This window comes from Spermophilus citellus (genome assembly GCF_964194105.1).
Source record: "Spermophilus citellus genome assembly, chromosome: 12".
Taxonomy (NCBI): domain Eukaryota; kingdom Metazoa; phylum Chordata; class Mammalia; order Rodentia; family Sciuridae; genus Spermophilus; species Spermophilus citellus.
Genome location: NC_138198.1, coordinates 106,719,652 through 106,739,977, shown reverse-complemented (window position 1 = coordinate 106,739,977; position 20,326 = coordinate 106,719,652). Strand labels below are relative to the sequence as shown.

At 45.2% G+C, this 20,326-nt stretch overlaps 1 protein-coding gene across 1 annotated transcript in view; it reads left to right on the top strand.

Annotated features, from left to right (window-relative positions):
* MYO5B (myosin VB) overlaps positions 1 to 20,326 on the top strand; it is a 312,767-nt gene that overhangs the window by 164,012 nt on the left and 128,429 nt on the right. The window contains exons 5-7 of the mRNA XM_081262970.1: positions 6,059 to 6,215; positions 13,797 to 13,940; positions 15,616 to 15,697. Coding sequence (XP_081119096.1) covers positions 6,059 to 6,215; positions 13,797 to 13,940; positions 15,616 to 15,697 — 383 coding nt within the window. The remainder of the gene's footprint in view (positions 1 to 6,058; positions 6,216 to 13,796; positions 13,941 to 15,615; positions 15,698 to 20,326) is intronic.

The window sequence follows — 20,326 nt, the reverse complement described above, 5'->3', positions numbered from 1 at the left end:
TATAAAAACAGTATCAAACTGTACATAGAGTGGTCATCTGGAAGTTAGCATTGCTCCCAAGTTTCGCTGTAGCTCTGTTTTCCTACTCTATTTCCTACTTACTAACGCTGTCCATGGTGCTGACATAGATGACGTTGTTGAACAGAAGCTTAATTAAAATTTCTATTTATTCTCTAGCATAGTTTTGTTTTTACTTTCTACTGTAGTAGATGATGTGTTTCAGTGATGGTGTAGCCAATAAGGGAGTAGAACAGACATGGGGGGTGGGAAACAGTGGGTTGATTATCCCTTAGCGAACAGAGTGTATATTCTACTGACACACCCAAAATTCAGGCCATCTGTCACTACAGGAGGAAGCAATAGAAGGGCTAAGTGATGTGTTCAGAGATGGGGTTTCCTTGCTGCACCTTGGCAGACCCAGCTTCCCTCCTTCCTGTTTGTAATTGTGTTGTCAGGGTCCTAAACAGGTAGTGCTTTTGCTCTTCATCCCTCCTTAGAGTTTCCAATTTGGGGAAAGAGTTGTGCTTTTCTGAGCCTCGGGGGGTCCTCCTCTCCCTGTGGGTGAAACATGAAAAGACTAAACATAGGGCAGGAACCACCAAGTTTGGTTTTCTTATGCAGATACTTGTATAATGCTCAAGGGGGCTGCAGACACTGTGCCGCTGCATGTAACAGTTCTTGCTAAGGACTCTTCTTTGAACACAGCCCAGGAGCTGGCCTGCTCATCCAAGTCCTTACATCTGAGATTGGCCATCAGGAGACTTATGTTCATTGTTGGAGACCAGGGTATTGGGGGTGGGCAGGAGGTAGATGAGTAAAAGAATAAGCTGTGGAGGTCGGGTGTTCATGGAAGGGCTTCTGCAGAGTGATGCTTGAGTGTGATGTTGACCCTGCTTCATATTTAATGCTGCATCAGAGCTAAATTTGTTATGGGGCATTTGAGACTTCTCTATTATACAAAACAAAGGATGTAATGGTAACACAGCAGTTGTGGAAAGTCGTACAAAGAACTGGAAACCTGTGTCAACGTTTGCGCTCAAGGTCTCACCAGCTGGGGATTTCTGGGTATGTAACTTGGCCTTGCCAAACTTGTTTAAAGCAAGAAGGCTGACACCCAGTGATTTTATGAACCATAAGCAAGAGTACATGGCTAAGACTTTTGTAAACCATTTAAGCATGATGTAAATAGGTGGTTAATTAATTATATTAAAATGAGTTATCCTTGAGCTGCCATAAAGCAGAATGATTGAATACCAGGCATTAAGAGCCATGAGATCAAAGAAGGAAAAATCGGTTTGAGCTGGAAGAGCTTTAGGCTGCCACAAAGTGGGAGAGAATAAAGAAGCCCATGTGGCTCGGATATAATCAATCAAGAGTGGCAGGTGGTGAAGCTGGCAGGAGGTGCTGGGCCTAAAACACAGTACAGCATGGCTCTTATAGAGAGGGATCCCATTGAAAAGCTTAAAGCAAGGGGAGATAGAGCCAGTATTCCTTTTCAGAAAGTCATATGAGATATTAGGGGAGGCTGGAAAGCTTTTGTGTAATGTGTGTCAGAGATGATGATGGCTTGGACTGAAAGTGCAGAGAATAGAGCAGATTGTATCCTGGAGATGAATTCAAGGCAGAGGAAGGAATCTCTGCTGACCCCAGGTTTCCGGCTGGAGCAGATAAGTAGAGGCTAGGGGTGATTAATTGGAGAGGGCCCTGGGCCAGAAAGGGCTAGATAGGTTTTGGTGTCAGGAGCCCTGCCCTCATGGAGCCTTGGCTTTAATGAGCAGCTGTCAGAGCATGGGTGGGAGGATAGGGGGTGCATATGCCTTCAGAAGGGATCACCTGACCTTGCCGGTCACTGCCCAGATAGTGCTGGGAACTCAGATCTTTGGGACAAAACCAGGGCTGCTTCCCCAGTTCTGAGGTAACTTGAGCCAGGTTTCCCTTTGGTGTCTGTACATAATGCTGGTTGGAGACTGCAGGTGACAAATGAATCTACAGAGAGCCCAAGCAAGGTGACACTTCAGCAGTGGTTCTTGAAACACTGCTCCAGAGTGGCTCCCTGGTGATCAGCACACACTCCATTGGGTAGGGAGAACTCAACTGCCTTTACAGCCACCTGCACCACTCTCCTTGCCTGGGGGTCCCAATAGAAGTGATGAGGGGAGGTTCGTCCTGCTCATGAACTTGAAATGCTGTAGTGGTTTGATGGGAAACTTTTGTAGGAAAAAAAAGTGGCTTAGAAGCCATTAAATCTCAACTCTCAGATACTGAGGGGTTATGATGTGAGCTGGGGGAGAGTGGTATGTATATATGCATGCATGTGCACACTCGCCGTTTTACCTGGAACCTGAGGAATGGCTGAGCCCCTTTGGAGTCCTGTGCTCTTGTCTCAAGTACAGGATTTCAAGGGTGTACTTATGTTGGGGTGTTTCCTGAAGATGGCCAGAATGTGAGCAATAACAGGGCACTAAATTCCTTGACTGTGATTTGCTTTATTACAGAAAGGGAATATCCTTGGGCTCAAGAAAGAAGGATTTACTGAAAAGCATATTGGCCCAGGTTGCCAACTAAGTCATCTCTGTAATTGGACTCAATGGAGGGAGCCACACTTTGGAAGGACATGGGGTAGGAGTCCATACTTTTACCAATGTTCCCTACTACCAGTCCTGGATACTTGAAATTTGGGACAAGGAGATTTTCATTACCTTTGTTTTCTGTTGGTCTCCAAGAGACCCTTGACTGAAATTCGAAGTCATGACTCCATGCTTTAGAAGTGAAAAGACAAAGGACCAGAAAAAGGAAGTGACTGACAGTCATATCACGGTAAAGCCACCATGGAGACCAACAGTGTGGGATGAAATGTCAGTGTCTTAAAAGTGGCATAGAACAAGTGACGTGAGACTCTAGGAGATGGAGAAATAATTGCCTTCTGGGATGCCAAGGCAGGGAGTTAAGACTGACTTCCTGATGTAGGTAGAACATCAGTAGAAGGGGGTATGTTGAAGGTGGCCTTGGGATACCATAAACAGCAGTGCTGGGAATGTGTTCCATCTTCAGGGATTTGTGTAGCCCTATGTGGCTGAACCATAAACCATCTTAGAGGAGGTGTGGAGATCTTCCCATACAGTCTTGTGCAGATAGATGTATGAGACGCGGAGTTTGCTGTATAATGCAGTTAAGTGGCTTACAGAGTCTGTCGATGGCAGAATGAGGACTTCAGGCATATCACTTTGCCCCATATCTGTTAAGGGCTTCAGTGTTGTGCATTGTAGAAGGGTTCAAATGCTCAGCTAAGGAGTTTGGACTTGATTTGATAAGCAATGAATTGCTGTTTAGATTTCTTGAAAGGAAAAAATTTAATTAGAGCTGCGCTTTAGAAATCTAATCTGGCAGAAAGTATTAGGATGAATTGGAGATCCCTGTACCAAATCAAGAGCTTGGGCTTTGGGGATTCAAATCCCAAGAGATTGCACTGAGATTATCTGGAGGTCAAATAAGTTACTACTTTTTCCAAAGTCAGATGGCTAATCACAGTGCAACTGAAATTGAAATTCAGGTCTGTCATTAATGCCTGTATTGTGGATTCTAGTTGTCTATCTTTCCTTCCAACTCATTATTAATGTGTTGAATGAGATTGAGAGTACTGTTCAATGTTGTCCCTTAGGTGCTGTGATGCAATAGTGTACACGTACCAAATGTGCACCTGGCCCTGCAGTAGGTTAGGAATGTGGGTACTGTGTGCACAGGTGCATAGAGTTAAATAAGACATCAATTTCCCCAAACATTTTACATCGGTCTCAATTAGGGAAATTTTGAAAGGCATTCACTGGTGTAAGAGGTGAATTTATCTGACTCTAGCTTTCATGTTAGTATCAACTCTAATATCCATCAAATTAGGAGCTAGCACTCATGGTCATTTCCTATACTTGTTCCTCCAAAGAGCCTCAAATGTAGTATACCACATTGGGGGCATTTATAATTCCTGATACTGTCTTTACCATGAACCTGCTCATCCTGCTATTGTCGGATTGCTGCTTTTCTTTCTTTCTTCTAACCTCTCCACACTTGTCTCATAAACTGGCTACTTAGCCTTAAATGGCGTGCCTGTTCCTAAAACTTTCCTACCTCTTGTCTGAGTCACTCTTTCCTGAGCAGTGCAGGGTTGTGAGTGAAGTAGACAAGGGTCACTGGTTCTTACCTTCCCTATCAAGTGCATTAGTTTTCTGGGTCGCCTTGCAGTCCAGTTTGCCATGGACTTCCCATCTCCCTGCCTGCTGATGGGCTTCCACCCCTGTCATCCACATGTTGGTTCTTGTTGAGGACTCTGGATAGTATGTCCCCCTCCATTCTGTGTGGTTCTTTGCTGAGGACTAAGACTAAGTTGAATCCTGCACTCATCCACTTACTTTAAGTCACGCACACAGAGGCTGGCTGCTACAGTCCAGTTCTCCTTGATGCCAACATACAGGGAGCGTTTGCAATGATATTACACCTTTCAGTGTAAAGATGTCACAGGACACAGAGACAGATGCTCTGAGGATAACAATAGTATACTGGAACTATGAGGGGATCTCCAAAAGCCACCGTAATTCCATCTCCCATGACTTAATAGGTGTCTGTATAAGTTGCCAAGTCATTGGTTGGATTTGAGTTTGAAGGATGCATTTTTTCAGCTTCATCTTAAGTGTCTTTTGGCCACTGAGAGCACTCGGGTCCCTCCCCATTGCTCACAACTTGTGTGAGCTGAGACTGTATAGCACCTTGATGTCCTTGAAGAGTGGCTCACAGATGAGGTCTCTTCAGCCTGGCCCTCACAGTGACTCCCCTGGTGTTCCCACATTTCTTGTTAAGTTGTGCATTCCATGTGGTTCTCTTCTGTCCATCTAGTCTATCTCAAACTAGATTCCTTTCTGTCATCACATCACTTTTCTGATTTCTTGGCTGTTGGCCTAGTTCAGGAGAGATGCCAGTGTTCATTCACACGTGCTGGTAAGCTTTAGCCTCCCTGTGTTGATAGCCAGCAAGAAGGTGCTAGGCCACCTGTGGTGACTACTGGGTTCTTCTTTGGCCCACTCTGCCTAGGAAGTCACAGGAGCTGGCACCAGGAATCCTGAGTTCTATACCCATTTTCATTTAGAAAACAGGTTTACAATCAGCAAAGCCATAAGTGGCTTGCAGCCCAGCGGTTCACATTGAGGATGAGCCTTGTGCTGGGCACTGTTGCTAGTGCTGGGCGTTGGAGTGCTTGCCCTTGTGGTGGGTTTGGGAACTGGAGGAGTGGTTGAGTCCAGCCCTTACAGCAACTCATTTTCCCAAATCTGTGGCACCAGTGTTCTTGCTATCTGCTTTTAAAGTCATGTTCCTTAGAGACCTGATAGATTAATGTCCATTACTTGTCTGTCTTCCTACTGTTCTAAGGGGATAAAGGTAGATGCATTTTTTTTATCCTACATAGGATATCTTGTTTTTGCGTTTTATGTAGTCTGCCCTGAATTCCCTCATACTGCAATTGATAGCTCTTCTATCTAATTTCTGGGAAACATGAGGCAAGATGAGGCTGGTGGCTACTAGCATGCACTTTGTGATACAGCTGTAGGAGCTGAAATGTTCAAATCCGTGCCTGTCAGCATGCTAGGCTCAATGTAAGAGAAGAAAGATCCTTATTCTCAAAGATACTAGAACTTGCCCAGTGGCACAGGGTGGGCATGTTGGAGAAACAAAGTTGAAAGTGTATCTGTAAATCCTTGGGGTGTATGTAAGAGGGAGGGAGGGGTGCTGCACCCAGGATCCTGGAGAGTGTCTGACTGGCCTCCTCTGCCTTCTTGTGGGTGGTAAAGGCAGTCATGTGCATTTGTAAACCCCGTTCAGAATGGCTGGCTTCTTCCCGCTTTCAGATCCTGCACAGGCCTGTTGATGGAGGGCAGGTTATTTTTACACTGTCATTTCACATTTATCCTGAAAGTGGGAGCGATGCCGCAGGTTCAGCCCTTTGTCAGACAGAGTCCCTGAAAGGCAGCAGAGCCTTTCCTTGGCCAATGACTGACCAGAGCTGCTTCCCTTCCAGAGATGAGAAGAACCAATCCATCATAGTCAGTGGGGAGTCGGGAGCTGGGAAGACGGTGTCAGCCAAGTATGCCATGCGCTACTTTGCCACGGTCGGTGGCTCAGCCAGTGAAACCAACATCGAGGAGAAGGTCCTGGCGTCCAGTCCCATCATGGAGGTAAAGCCTTCCTGGCTGGAGTTACTATGCTGGTAGCAGGACTGTGGGGGCTTGAGTTGGGGGTGATAATCGTAAGAACCCTTGAAGGGCCTTATGTAGGCAGCATCCTCGCCTCTTCCTGAGAGGCCCACTTTGGAGGAAGAAACCATGGAAGTGGCTGTGAAGCACAGATGGGAGAATATTCTCACTTGGTTGTGTCCCTCAGGTCCCCAGCATTGGGTGGCACATTCTCCGCATCCCTGGACTCTGCTGCATATTTTAGCAATGATCCTTTTGCCATCTATTGCCATCTCTGCTGCTGTCCCCTTCCCTGGTGCCATCACATGTCAAAAAAACTACTCCACTGAAACGACTAGATGATCTGAAAGGCCCACTGACTCGGGAGGGTGTTTTTTGGGGGGAGGGGGGCAGGAGTCTAGGGTAGAATATTCTTTCCCCAAAGTATTTGAGCATTTTATCTTTGGGGGTGGGGGAGGGCATTTCTGCTGAAGATCCTCAGGAAATGGTTGCCTGCGGTGGCAGGAACTGGTCAGAGGAGGTCCTGTCTGTCTATACTCGATGCCTAAGTCAGCCAGGGCTTCATGAGAAGGGCCTGGGCTGGGAGGGCTCAGAGCAGATGATAAAAGTGCAGGGCCAGGAACATTTCCTAAAGGTTCACTCCTGCTGTAAATAATTGTGTTTTAGGGTCAGAAAACCATCTTTTTTCTTTCCCCCTTTATAAGGACTTAATTCTGACAGTAGAAGTAAAGGGTTTCATAGTCCCTGGGCCAGTTTTGAGGCCCTGCCTTTGAGGCCAAGGCTCTTTGTTATCTGGGCCATGGTCTGGTTAGGAGTGGACCTTCTGGTCCTAGGCAGCCCTTTCTGTTTTATTAGGAAGAAATTCATTTGAGAACTAGAAGTGCCAAAATATCTTCAAGTTTGCCTGAGAAGCCCAAAGCCCTGTTGATGAAGATGAAGTCGCTTTCAGATTATTCTGGAGCAAGATCTTGCCTGGCCCTTTCCTGGTCCCCTCTCTCTCCTCCTCCCTTTACCAAGTGAATGAGAATATTCTGAATCTTAATCCATAGAAGTTTAGTGGTTACCCAGGCAAAATCTCCTGCCTTCAGAGTTGTATTGTCAAAGTGCCTTCCTGCACCTTCCTTAATGATAGGATACTACTTGTTCTTTAAGACTTCAACAAAAGTAAGTTTAAGTACTATATAAACTGGAAATGATCAATATAGTTGAAGATGCTTTTTTTTTTAATCAGACATGTGAAAATGGAAACTCCTATTTGTTACAATTCTTAAACTGGAGGATGCATAAGAATTGCTTTGAGGCTTATTAAAGCTTACGTTGCTGAACCCAACACATCAAGTTTGATTCTGAAGGGCTGGGGAGGGGCTCGGCGATCATTTGCATTTCTCACAAGTTCATAGGTGATACTCACGCAGATGGTTTGGGTATCACATTGTAGAACCACTGACTTACTAAAATATTGTGAAGGGATCCCTGGAAAGTGGGAATGAGTTAAAAATCCCCTGTAATACTCCAGCCTGCTAGGAATCATCCAGTGTTTGGGCATCTATCCTTCCAGCCTTCTTACTCAATGTTATAGTGTAAGCCTTGTCCCCATATCATTAGACTGCATGAAGTCTTATTGGCTGTCAAAATGGATTAACTAATAGATTTTCCATAGTTTAACTCCCTATTGTCTGATACTTAGTTGGTAGCCTGTTCACTCAGTGCTTATTCTAAGCTCCAGGGTCAGGGCCTGGCCACGGCCCCAATTCTGAAGGCATTTGTGAATCATGGACTTGGCCTCCCTGAGATCAGATCTCTTTGTTAAGGCAACTAAGACAGCACTCTATAGTAATCATTGTGTATAAGCTCAAATAAGAGAAAGTTTTTGTTGTTGTTGTTGGTTTTGTCCTGGAGTTTTAAAATTCACTTTATCTTTTAGGCAGTAAGATTGCAGAGACAGACCACTTTTAAAGATAGAAGTAATAGTAATGCTGGGCAAAACGGAAGGGAAGACATCTTCAATGCCTGGTGACTGAACAATTGCTAGTCATGCTGGGAAATCAGTAATCACAATATTGTATTACTAAACAAAACACAATGTTCAAAAAATTTATTGTGGTAAAATAACAAATTTCCATTCTTCCTCCAGTCCCTGATAACCTGTCTCCAACTTTGGGTCCCTGTAAATTTGACTATTCTAGAGACCTCGCACAAATGGAACCATGTAATGTTAGTCCTTTTGTGTCTGGCTCATTTCACTTAGCACAGTGTTTTCAAGGTTCATCTGTGGTCTACCATTTATCGGTATTCTTTCTTATTGCTGAGTAATACTTCATTGAATGGACATCACATTTATCCTTTCCTCTCCTGATGGACCTTTGCATTGTTCCTGCCTTTTGGCTGTTGTGAACAATGCTGCTCTAGGTAGACTTGGGTATGCAAATATCTGTTCTGAAACTCTACTTTGGGAATAATTTTAAAATACCAGTGGTCAGAAATATCTCAAGTTTGCAGTATTCCATTTTGGCCTGAGTAGGTTGGCTGGGGGAAGCAGAGGACTTTGGCATGGGAGAAAATGGAAAAAGCCACTTGTGCACCCCCAATACACAAGATGTGGTTCATTTGCTGTGATTGAAGGTGTATATACGAGAACCAGCCTAATCTTTACACCATCAAGTAAATACATAAAACAGTGGTTCATTAATTTTTTTTCCATGTCCAAACTGGTACTTTGGAAATGACTTGGGTAAATCCTGAGGGCTCTTTACACCAGATGTAGAATTTTGCCATCATGGAGACTGTCCCTTTAGCTGTTACTCACTGATATCTTTGAGAGAAAGTTTGGACTGGACATGAAGAGGAAGATGTATAGCTGGTAAGAACCCTGAGTGGAATTAAAAGTGTGCCCAGGCAGTGAATTGAGTTTTGCATTGCCGAAGTCTGCAAACATAACTTTTTAGAAGATTTGAGTCAAGCCTGTCCTTGGATCAGGAAGCCGCATCAGCTGTAGCTCCTCGGAGGATTGTAACCACCACAGGCATGTCTTAATCAGGGACAGCTGATTACTCTGCCCCTGTTCCAGGGAAGAGTGACACCTCCCCCACGAAGTAATCAGTTGTGGTTAGTCTCCTTCTGCAGCAGCCCAGGAACTGCAGAGGTCTCCTGGGGGGAGAGGAGAGCTGAGGGCAGAATTCCCAGTGGGCCAGCTGAGTGGCAGCTGTTGGAATCAAGGTAGCTGGAGGACAGATTGGGATGGGCTGGGACAGATGGGGATGATTTATTGTCGGCACTGGTGCTCTGACCCCATTCTGTTTAAAGGCTTGTCAGCCTCCCAGGAGTGATTTGTTCACAAGTCTGCACTTATTGAAAGAGTATTGCTAATCAAGAGACTATAGGAGCAGGGACAGAACCCACATCTAGGATAGAGGGTCACATGGCTTTTTAGGATGACAGCAGTCTGTAGGCATGTAAGTCCAACAGCCACAGAGAAATCCCCTTGCAGATGAAAGGGACCAAGAGTATAGTGAACAAAAATGATAAAAACTAAGACCAGATAAACTTTCAAGGTTTTTTTTTTTCCTTTTAAAAAGAAAGCCTGCAGCTATTAGCCCATTCATATAAGAGCCTGGCCCCTGTGTACCTTACCCGTCTCACTCCTCTAATGTTCTCCATGCATCTGCAAACTCTAGCCCCTCTACATCTGTCCACTCTCACCCTGTCCCTTTGTCCATGCTATTTGCAGAAACAGAACTCTGTCTCTTCCCTGCTGATAGAATTCTATTCCAAGATTCACTTCAATTTTTTTCCAAACAGGCCTTTCCTGTTCCACTGGGCATGGCTAACTGTTCCATTGTTTCCCTAGTACTTGATACGTCTCTTGATTGTACAATTCAATTATATTGAAATCATTTCAGTCCATTTGTGTTTTACTATGTATTTGTGTATACATACACAATAGTTTTTTGATGCTATGTAAATGGTATCCTATTCCATCAACTGTTTCGCAACTTGTGCTTTCGTCAACATCGTTTATCCATGAACTGTGTGCTGTAGTTTATTTAACGGTCTTATAGTGTCTCTTTATATGACTCTGCCACATTTGTTTTCACCTGGTGGACATTAAGGTTGCATTTTTTATTGTTAAATAGCATAACACACTTGTATGCCCATTTGAGAATTTGTCTAGGGGTTATCTAAACATAGAATTGCTGGATTGCCACATGCTTCTGTGGGCCCTTTTAGTAGATGGGCCCAGTTATCTTGCAGAATGATGGTTCTAGTACTCAGATCCATCAAGTCACTTTGTGAAGCAGCCTAGTGAGGGAAGAAGACAGATCTTTGGGCAGTGATCTTTAGATCCTGGGTGAGGTTTTCTTAAGTTGTTGCAAGGAATGATCTCAGACATAGTGAGATTTACTTACTGCCTTTTTACAAATTAAGATGTTTGAACTTTTTTGAAACTAAATGTTTGAAGTTGGAACTTGTTGAAACTGGGTTATCCTTTAGAGTTTTCCACAAACTGGTCTTTGTTGATTGCATCCTCATAATTGTTCCACATGTTCCTTTGTCCCCTGTGTTTCCTGTAAAAGCGTAGTAAAATTTAGATGTGTTGATTTTTTTTTTCTTTTTTTAAAATAAGAAACCTTAGTCAGGCAGTCTTGTGGGCCCCCGCTAAGGGCTTCCATCAGCAGTCATTGGTTATGCCTAGATCTATTAATTCATTACATTGTAAGATGGTGATATTCTTACTGTTATTCTTTCTGCATTTGTTAGCTGGAACAAACCTATAAAAGGAGATTCCCCTCACCAACCATTTAGTTACCCTGAGACGTAGGTTACATAGGACAGCTAAAGCAGATGTTCAATTCCTTATTGACTAATTTGAGAGTAATGAATCCATAACCCACAGCATCGTCTAATAAGTATTTATATATTTACTTTTGATGCAACACAGCCATTTGAGCTGTGAGAAGTTGCCCATGTGCATGGCTGCTTCCTGAGTGGTGGAGAGCTGGGTGACAATATGGAGAACTCTGACTTCACATAGAAGGAACACGGACTTCAGACCTGGGCATGTCTGAGCGAATGTCTTGGCATGGCCATTTGTAGCCATGCAAACCTTGACACATTCCTTGACCTTCCTGAGATTTTTTTCTCCCCAAGTGAGGTGAAAGGTTATAATGCCTATCTCATAGGGTTCGTGTCAGAATTAAATAAGGCATCCAACCCAAGGACTAGCTCCTGTTGGAAGCCTGGGAATGCTTTTATCAATATTTTGGGGAATGTAGCTTGCCTTTCCAACATCCAAATGAAACTGGCTTGCTTAAATGTAACAGCCATTGTCCTGTGAGTCCTGAAGGGTCTGACCTCTGGAGGGGAAGTGGGTACTCTGAGATCTCTGAGGTGGTGAGGTTGATGGGTGCTAAGGGCACAAATGCCTGTCTCCTTCGGTTGGCTTACAAGATTACAGACATGAAGTTTACTATATAAACTCAGAAGCATCTTTGGGGGTCTCCTGTCTGCCTCATGAGGTCTAGCTGTCCCTGGACCTTGAGTCCAGTAAAGAGATGCCTTACAAAGTCATTCAGCACACAGGGTTGTACTTATATACACTTCCCCTGCAGGGAAGTGGGGTTGTGGAGTGTAGGCTGCATTACATACTTTAAACCCTAACAGAAAAACTATATTCACAACCTAAACTGGAAGTTGTAGGATTCTAAAATGGCAGGTGGCCAGAAAAGACAGAGTCCAAAATTCTCATTTCAAAACAGAAAAACCAAAGTTCATTTATAGTTTCATTCACTCAAATGTTTGAGTGCCTACCACATGCAGGTGCTAGAGAACCCTGCTGAAGCAGGATGGGTAGGGCATGGGCGAGGGAGGGAAAGGGGATATGCAGGGCCTGGGAGAGCATGTGGCAGGAGGCCCTCCCTAGCCTGTGGGGTCCGGGAAGTCCTACCCGTCATAAGGTTGAGACTTGAGGGAAGAGGAGGAGCCAGGTAGGTGCAGGGAGCTCTGGGAAGAAAGCTGCCAGCAGAGGGGACTGTGTGTGAGAAACTTGGGTGAGGGCAGAGTGCACGTGGGTGTCACTGAGAAAAGAGACATTCGGGACTGTTAGGTGAGGACTCCGGCAAGGCTGGGTGGATCCGACCTGGCACATGAGTCAGGATGAGGACTGAAGACTGTTTCAGGGTAGAAGAGGCCGTTGAAGCATTTCACACAGGAAATACAACCAGGTTCACATTTCAGAAGGATGGCCCTGGCAGTCAAGTGGAAAATTGGCAGCAGGATGTAGGAGCAGGGAGACCTGTTGAGAGAACACTGACATTGTCCAAGAAAGAGACAATGGTGATGTGGGCCTTGGCAGTGGACAGAAGCAGGAAGAGATGCTCCATCATTTGTGAGAGCACATTGGAGGTAATTAGGGCAGGAGGGTAGGCAGAGCAGGCCAGGCCTGGCCCAGGCTGAGCTGCTTCCCTAGGGAGTCATGTGACTCAGCTGAGGCACAGTAAGCTATGCTCACCTACAGGTAGGAATGGCAATAGTTTTCCTCCTGGAGGCCCGGTGGGGTATTTTTATTTTATTTTTTCAGTATTAGTTGAGGTCAACTTCTTGACCTCTGAAGCGCTAGCTTCTAGCTGTTTGCTAGCCTTGTAAATGCATGCCAGCTGAGCATTATGGGCTTGGGGCTGTCAGGAGATGATGGTAGTTCTGTTGCTTCAATTCAGCTAGGCCCAGGTGGAGGGTGGGTTGGGGTTTCAGCTTCTCTTTCAATGTCTTTATGCCTCATTGTTCCTAGATTGCTAAAAAGCTAGTGGGTATTTCTAAAGATGTTTTCTTTTTTTAAACTGTAGGAATGTAATCATATGAAAGGGATTAAAATGCTAACATCTTTTTTTACCAATACATTAGTAGTGGGATGTTTTATGGAAATCTTATACTGATGAGACCAGTCGTGTAGCTACTGATTTTAAAAGTCATCCAGTGTTTTGAATGTCCCTGCTGCTGCATAAGAAGTGATACCAAGATGGTGATTTCCTGATTGGTCCTAGTAATGAGGTGTGCCAATTGGTCCATTCCTAGGAAGTACCACTTGTCGGTTGGGAATAACAACTACTTGGAGATCTGATCAAAGTGGATGAATCCTGGGAAGGTTTGTTCCTCACAGAAAGTTCAGAGCTAATGGGCACTACCATTGGTTTAGTGGCTAAAGGATGTCAGCTGAGATCTGACTCGAGGCCTTTCCTGGCTCTAGGTCCCATGATGAATGCTATAGCTTCAGCCATTGCATGTGTACTTTAGGCTGGGAGGAGGAGGAAGATAGGGACAATGGGGTGCACCTCCCCGCTGGTTAATCTCCTATAAAGAGCTCACTAATAAACTCATGACTCTCACTGGCCATCCTTAGGAATGAAGGAGGCTGGAAATGAAATTTAAGTCAAACGTAATTTTTAACTTGGTTCCTTGTCATTGCAAAAGTTGAGGGAGGGAAAGGAGACAACCTGCTACAAACATCCAGCCTGAAATGAGGAAAGACTTCATTTTTTGCACAACCCCTTTGTTCTTTGTCGATTCCAGGCCATTGGGAATGCCAAAACCACTCGGAATGACAACAGCAGCCGCTTTGGAAAGTACATTCAGATCGGCTTTGACAAAAGGTACCACATCATTGGGGCCAACATGAGGACCTACCTGTTGGAGAAGTCCAGAGTTGTCTTTCAGGTGAGTGAGGGACTGGGGCCTGTTGTATTTTTGCCCCTCATTTGATGCTGCCTGCCCCACTCCCTGTGCCCAAAGAGCAGCTCATCTTTTGAGCCTGGATTTGGATGTACTTGGTCTTCTGCTTTCCTTTTGTTGATGGTATTCATTTCAAATGAAACAGGAATTTGGCCTCAAAGTCCTTTACCTTGCATTGCTTTTTGATTCAACCAACAAACTGAGGGCCTCTAATGTGTCAGACCTGTGCTAGACCCCAAAGATGCAATCGAGAATAAAATCTGTTTCCTTGTGGATTTTCACAGTCTAATGATCAGGGACTATCATATGTACAGTCTGTGATTTGAGCTTTCACATGAACCTTAGTAGGTTGAAAGTGTATCCATTTTCACATTTGGCTCCTTGGTTTACTTTTCAGTAAGTGAGTGGAGTTCTCACTTCTTCCCAGGCTTGATTGGTCTCAGCTTACCTTCCATTTCCTCCTGCCAACAGGGCCGTGCCTCTAGGTGACTCTGCCCTCCCCTGGCAGCACACGGTTCAGCTCACAACCCCATCCACAGCCCTCTTTTTTTTTTATTGGTTGTTCAAAACATTACATAACTCATGACATATCATCTTTCATACATTTGATTCAAGTGGGTTATGAACTCCCATTTTTACCCCAAATACAAGTTGCAGAATCACATTGGTTACACATCCACATTTTTCCATAATGCCATATTAGTGACTGTTGTATTCTACCTTTCCTATCCCCTACTATCCCCCCTCCCCTTCCCTCCCATCTTCCCTCCCCTCCCATCTTCCCTCGAATCCACAGCCCTCTTGTAGCTCCCTTTTGTCCTCATCACTGAACCAAAGTGACAGTGCATGTCCTGAGGCTGGCACGCTGCTCCCCTGGGTGAAGTGGCTTCCTGGTGCTCACATTTTGGCTACCTTCAGAGGAGACATTGGAAGGCTTTGGAATCTGATCCCTTCAGCTGCTTGTCTTAGATAGCTCCATGCTGATTCTTAGCAAACACCTAATGAATTCAAACAAGCTCTCCCCTCCCCTTTTTGCCTGGCTGTCCTTGGTACCTCCTGGTTGGTTTCCCAGCCCCACATTCTCACTTCTGTAGTGCAGGGGCTGGCCTCTTCTGGGTACAGTCCACGGTGCTCTGCGGCCTCTCCCTGGCACCCCTTCCTGAGCTTTCCTTTTTCTCACCACCGTCACTTGGCCAATTTAAGCCATTCTGGCTTCAAGTGTCCACCAGAAGTCCCTTCCTAGTTGTGGACCTTTCCTGACTGCTCTGACTCAGTGGGCCAGCACAGCTTTCACTTAGCTCCAAGCTTCTCAGAGGAGAAAGTTCACAGCAAGGAAATTATAAGCCCTGGAGCATTAGTCAAGCAGCACAGAAGAATACATACCTGCTGATTGACTCTCCATTTGTGGAATAACAATGATGTCTTATACAGAAAAAGAAAATGCAGGCTTTTGTGTAAGTCAAGAGGTAAAACTCGTCAGTTTAGGAGAACCCATAGCACATGGAAAATCTGGCAGTGGGAATTGAAGGTGACAGGCTATGGAAACACGGAAGGTGGTGGGTTTAGTTTCCCCCCCGCCTGGAGCATCTGGGCTCAGAATAGATGAAAGGGTGATCTTGGAGTCTTTGCCTTAAAACTCATTCACCTTTTCCTCCTCCAGGCAGATGATGAGAGGAATTACCACATCTTCTACCAGCTCTGTGCTGCCGCCAGTCTCCCAGAATTTAAAGAGCTTGCACTAAGTAAGTCAGCAGGTGTATGCTGTGCTCAGGGTGGGCGACAACCACTGGAACAACTTGGAGGCTCTGCGGGTGCCTGGGTGCTCTGCTCAGAGTCCTCTGATACAGGTTCCTGTCTGAGCTCTGTCCTGAGACAGAGTTGTTTGTTCTTTGTCGATTCCAGGCCATCGGGAATGCCAAAACCACTCGGAATGACTCCCTTACACCTCTCAGAACCTCCCCACCCAATTAGTAAAATAGTATTAATTGTATCCAGTCTGTCTTCAACAGAAATTGGGTGAAGGAATAGGAGGCAGGGTTGGAAGCATGTTTTGCATGGCATGAAAGACTGTCCATGTGTCATTATTTTGAAATGTGTTTTTACTCGAGGCATCATGAGATATGTGTGCCTTCCGTAAAGATGTAGATTTGAATGATGCATATCATTCGCTCAGGGCTAACATGTTTTAGGATTAAGTTTTAGGATTGAGACAGAGGGAAGGGTGAGGATAAAGTGGGGATGGATATAAGCCAGGTGTGGTGGGCACACCTATGATCCCAGCTACTGGGGAGGCTGAGGCAAGAGGATCCCGATTCTGATGCCAGCCTGGGCAACTTAGACATTATCTCAAGATTAAAAACACAAAGGGCTGGGGGTGCAGCTCAGGAGTAGCTTGCCTAGCACACTTGAGGTCTTGGGTTTAATCCCCAGTACTGCTAGGGGATGGGGAGTGAGAAAAAGACAATGGGAATGGCTCTAGTCATAAGGCAGAGGCATGGATATTGCCACAGATGATTGGGGGGGCGGGGCTCAATGAGTGAGACAGTGCTGCCACGCGGTCTGATCCCATTTAAGCAGGCCTGGAAGCTTCTGGAACACCTGCATTGGAGCACTGGAGGGAAATGGAGCGACCAAGAAAAGTTACCGCTCTACTGGAGCCAATGCACGAGTCCCCAAATGTCACCATCAGGTGGACGGGTCCATCCTTGGCTTCCACTGATGAACGTATTAGCAAGTCTCATTTGCTTTGAGGTGGCTGACGTGGAGCTAGGAGTAGTGGAGGTGTTTTAGTTATATTTCCCCCTGCTGGGCTAAAAGACCTGAGAAGCACAATTACAGAGGAGAAATGTTTATTTGGGCCTCACAGTTTCAGAGGTCTCTATCCATAAATAGCAGGCTCCATTCCTTGGAGCTCAGGGTGAGGCTGAACATCATGGAGGAAGTGTGGCAGAGGGAAGCAGCTCACATGATAATGAGGAAGCAGACACTCCACTTGCTAGATACAAATATATACCCCAAAGCTGTGCCCCCAATTCCCATCTCCTCCAGACACACCCTATCTGCCTTCAGTTAATCTCTATCGGGATTAATTCACTGATTGGGTGAAGACTCACATCCCAATCATTTGTCCTCCAAACCTTCTTGCATTCTCACAAGTGAGCTTTAGGAGGACACCTCACATCCAAACCATAACAGGTGGGTAGGCTTTAGTTCTTGATTCTGTACCACATACCATCTCTCCTTGGACCTTGAGCCTGTATTTGAATCCTGTGGTCTGGGGAGCATTGTGTACATGGGATATTGATAATGTAGCTGTGTCCTTGGAGCCCATGTGTGGGATAAGGGCGGGCCCAGGGCTCAGCAGTATCCTGTCCCTGGCCTGGTGTCTGTACTTTAGGAGCTTGTGGGGAAAGTGAAGCACTATTGGATGATGTGAAGAGCTGGGTATCTAGGAAGAGGCTGGTTGGTCTCCACAGCTGTGAGAATAAGACTAATGAGACTTTGTAATCTCTGAGCCTAATATAAGCTATCCTAAGGATCTAGCACTAGACATACCTGTGCTCCCAGTCGCTAAAATCTATCCAGAGGCTCCAATATCGGTTTGCTCTCTTAACTCTGCTTCTCAAATTCTTGTAGCATTTGATGCATATGTGTCATGCAACTTAGCATCCATTCATGAAACTACTGGGGCCATGTTAGATGCTGGTGACATAATAAACAGTTGTGGGTCCTGCTTTCACTGAGCTTGTCAACCTCAGTACTGGGTGGTGAGGGCTGTGCTGCAGGAAGCATAGCTGGGGCAGGCCAAGTTTACCTGTGAAGCCATGTTTTTAGTCAGAACCTAGGGAGGAAGCTGTGGTTTGGCCTTTAATTTGTCCTTCGGGACCTTGAAGCCAGCACCTTCTCTCATCCTCTGGTTTGTCCTTTAATTCTTCATAAGTTTGATTCTCCCGGGGACATTATCGCCTCTCTGAGGACAAGGAGAGGGCATTCATTGCCTTTCAAGCAGGGTGGTGCTGAGCAGTCCTTGTATGAGCACTGCCCTGACCTGCCACCTTTAGGCTCTGATGTCAGCTCAGTCACAAGTGGCCAGGTAGGCATTCACACTGTGGCTATTGCCATCATCTTTTCCTTCCCAGAATGGGGCAAGAGCCCAGAAGAGCTTTTCAAGGCCCGTCTGCAAGACATGAGATATGTTTTCCCCTCTGATCAATTTTACAACGAACAAATACTGACATGATCCACTTGACAGTATTGGGGCCATTTTGGTCACAAATGTAACTTGAATAGGAAAGAAATCATCCTAAAAAAAAAATTTCACTTACATGATTTGTAATTGAGCATAAAATGGCTTTTCCTTGTATATCTGTGCAATGTGCAGATTCCTTGGGTTCCTAGCTGAGACACTTGAAAACTGCCCAGTCTCTCGCATCATGGAGTGAAATGAAGAGGCTTTGGTGTGAGTTAGGCTTACAGATCTCTTGGAAGATTCTTTTAGAAGTACAATGATAGTGAATAACTAGTGAATAAATGACAGTAAATCTCGTACGGGTGTAAAGGACCCATTTTTCCTTGTGTTCATCCTTCAGATGTTTAAGGAATAATTTCCTTTTCTTGGTTACTTCGGTAAGTATACTGATGCAGTTTTATTAATAACGTCTTCAGCCTTGCACAGGTCAAAACCTTGCATCCCATTTGCAGTGCAAGCTGGTGGCCTTGGCCTTGAAAGGCTTGATTAATTTCTGCTTTGTGGTCTGCCCACTACCTGTTCCAACATCTGCGTATTGAGCCAGTTAATAATTTGTGGTGTGTTTCTCCTTGGTGATTCTTCTTAAAGAGACCAGAGGATGAGAGAAGGTGCTGGCTTCAGGGACCTGAAAGGAGAGCCGAGATCCAGGCAGGCTGAGAAGACTCCTTTTGTTTGGATGGTTCTTATCGAGAGGCTCTGGAGCATGATCTTCAGAGGCTACTACAGACCTTAAAGCTGAGAGAGAGGAGACAGTCACTCTGTTCGGATTCAGAGAATGCAGGTAGTCCCTGCAGCTGTAAGCCTAACTCTGAATAAGTTACGCAGCTGGGCCTGAGTTTGGGAACCAGGAGCTGGCAGGACCCGTGGGTATTCTGTCTTAGAACATCAGGCAGCAAGGCCCTGGGTGTTGACAATGAAGAGTCTTGGGAAAAGGTGCTGAAAATGCATTCCCTCCAATACGAAAGTGGAGTTGGGTGACTATGTTCAGCTGACACTTGATAATGACCGCTTTAATCAGTGGTTTTGTTGCTGTGACCAAAAGACCCAGTAAGAGCAACTGGGAGGAGGAGAAGCTTATTTTGGCTCGGTTTTCAGCAATTCAGTCCCTGGTCAGCCAATTCCATAACTGTGGGCCCAAGATGAGGCAGAACTTCATGGCTGAAGGGTGTTTGGGAGGAAAGCAGCTAAGGATAGGCCACCAGGAAACGGCTCCACTCATGACAAAACATAAACCTGTAAGATATATCCTCAGTGACCCATGTCCAGCCACGCCCTACCTGCCTCCAATTACTGCCCAGTTAATCCATGGCAGTAGATTAACCCTCTGATTAGGTTGTGCCTCTCATAATCAAATCATTTCACCGCTGAACATTCTTGCTTTGTCTCATAGGAGCTCTTGAAGCTTACCTCATAGCTAAACCAAACAATGAGTTAGGTTGTGTTCATGACAATCATAGAATGCCAAAGATATGATCATTTCTTTTTTTTTAATCTTTACTTTTTAGTTTTAGGTAGACACAATCTTTATGTGGTGCTGAGGATCAAACCCAGTGCTTTATGCATGCTAGGTGAGCATTCTACCATTGAACCACAACCCCAGTCCAGAAAAATGATCATTTCTACAATTGGGTAATCAGTTAATGGGCTCCCAGGCCCGGACAATCTCTGGAGAGTGTGTGCAGCCCTTAAAGCCCTATGTTCTTCAGTTTGCTTATCTGCAATGGTGGGAGTTAAAGTGGTTTTCAGGTAGGCCCTGCAGAAATCATCAGATGAAACATCTTGAAGAGTAAATACAAAGAGGAAGAAAGAATTGATTTAGAAAGCCTTGGAAACTGTGCCATGCCAGAGCTCCCAGAGTGGTTAGCTATGAAAAAGAACTATGCTGTCTTCAGCAAAGAGAATTCTTAAAAATTCACTTCTCCTGAAGCTGTGAGGAAGAGTTGTTATCCTTCCTCCTCCAGTTCAAACGCCTTGGACTGAATCATCAGTGTGTTAAGTTACTCCTCCAGAAAGCTCTCCTGCCACACCACTGCAACTCTGTTCATCCCTGTAGGCAGTGGAGCTTGATGGTTACAGCTCAGGTTGTGTTGTCAAACTGGGGTTTAGGGCTGAGTTCTGCTCT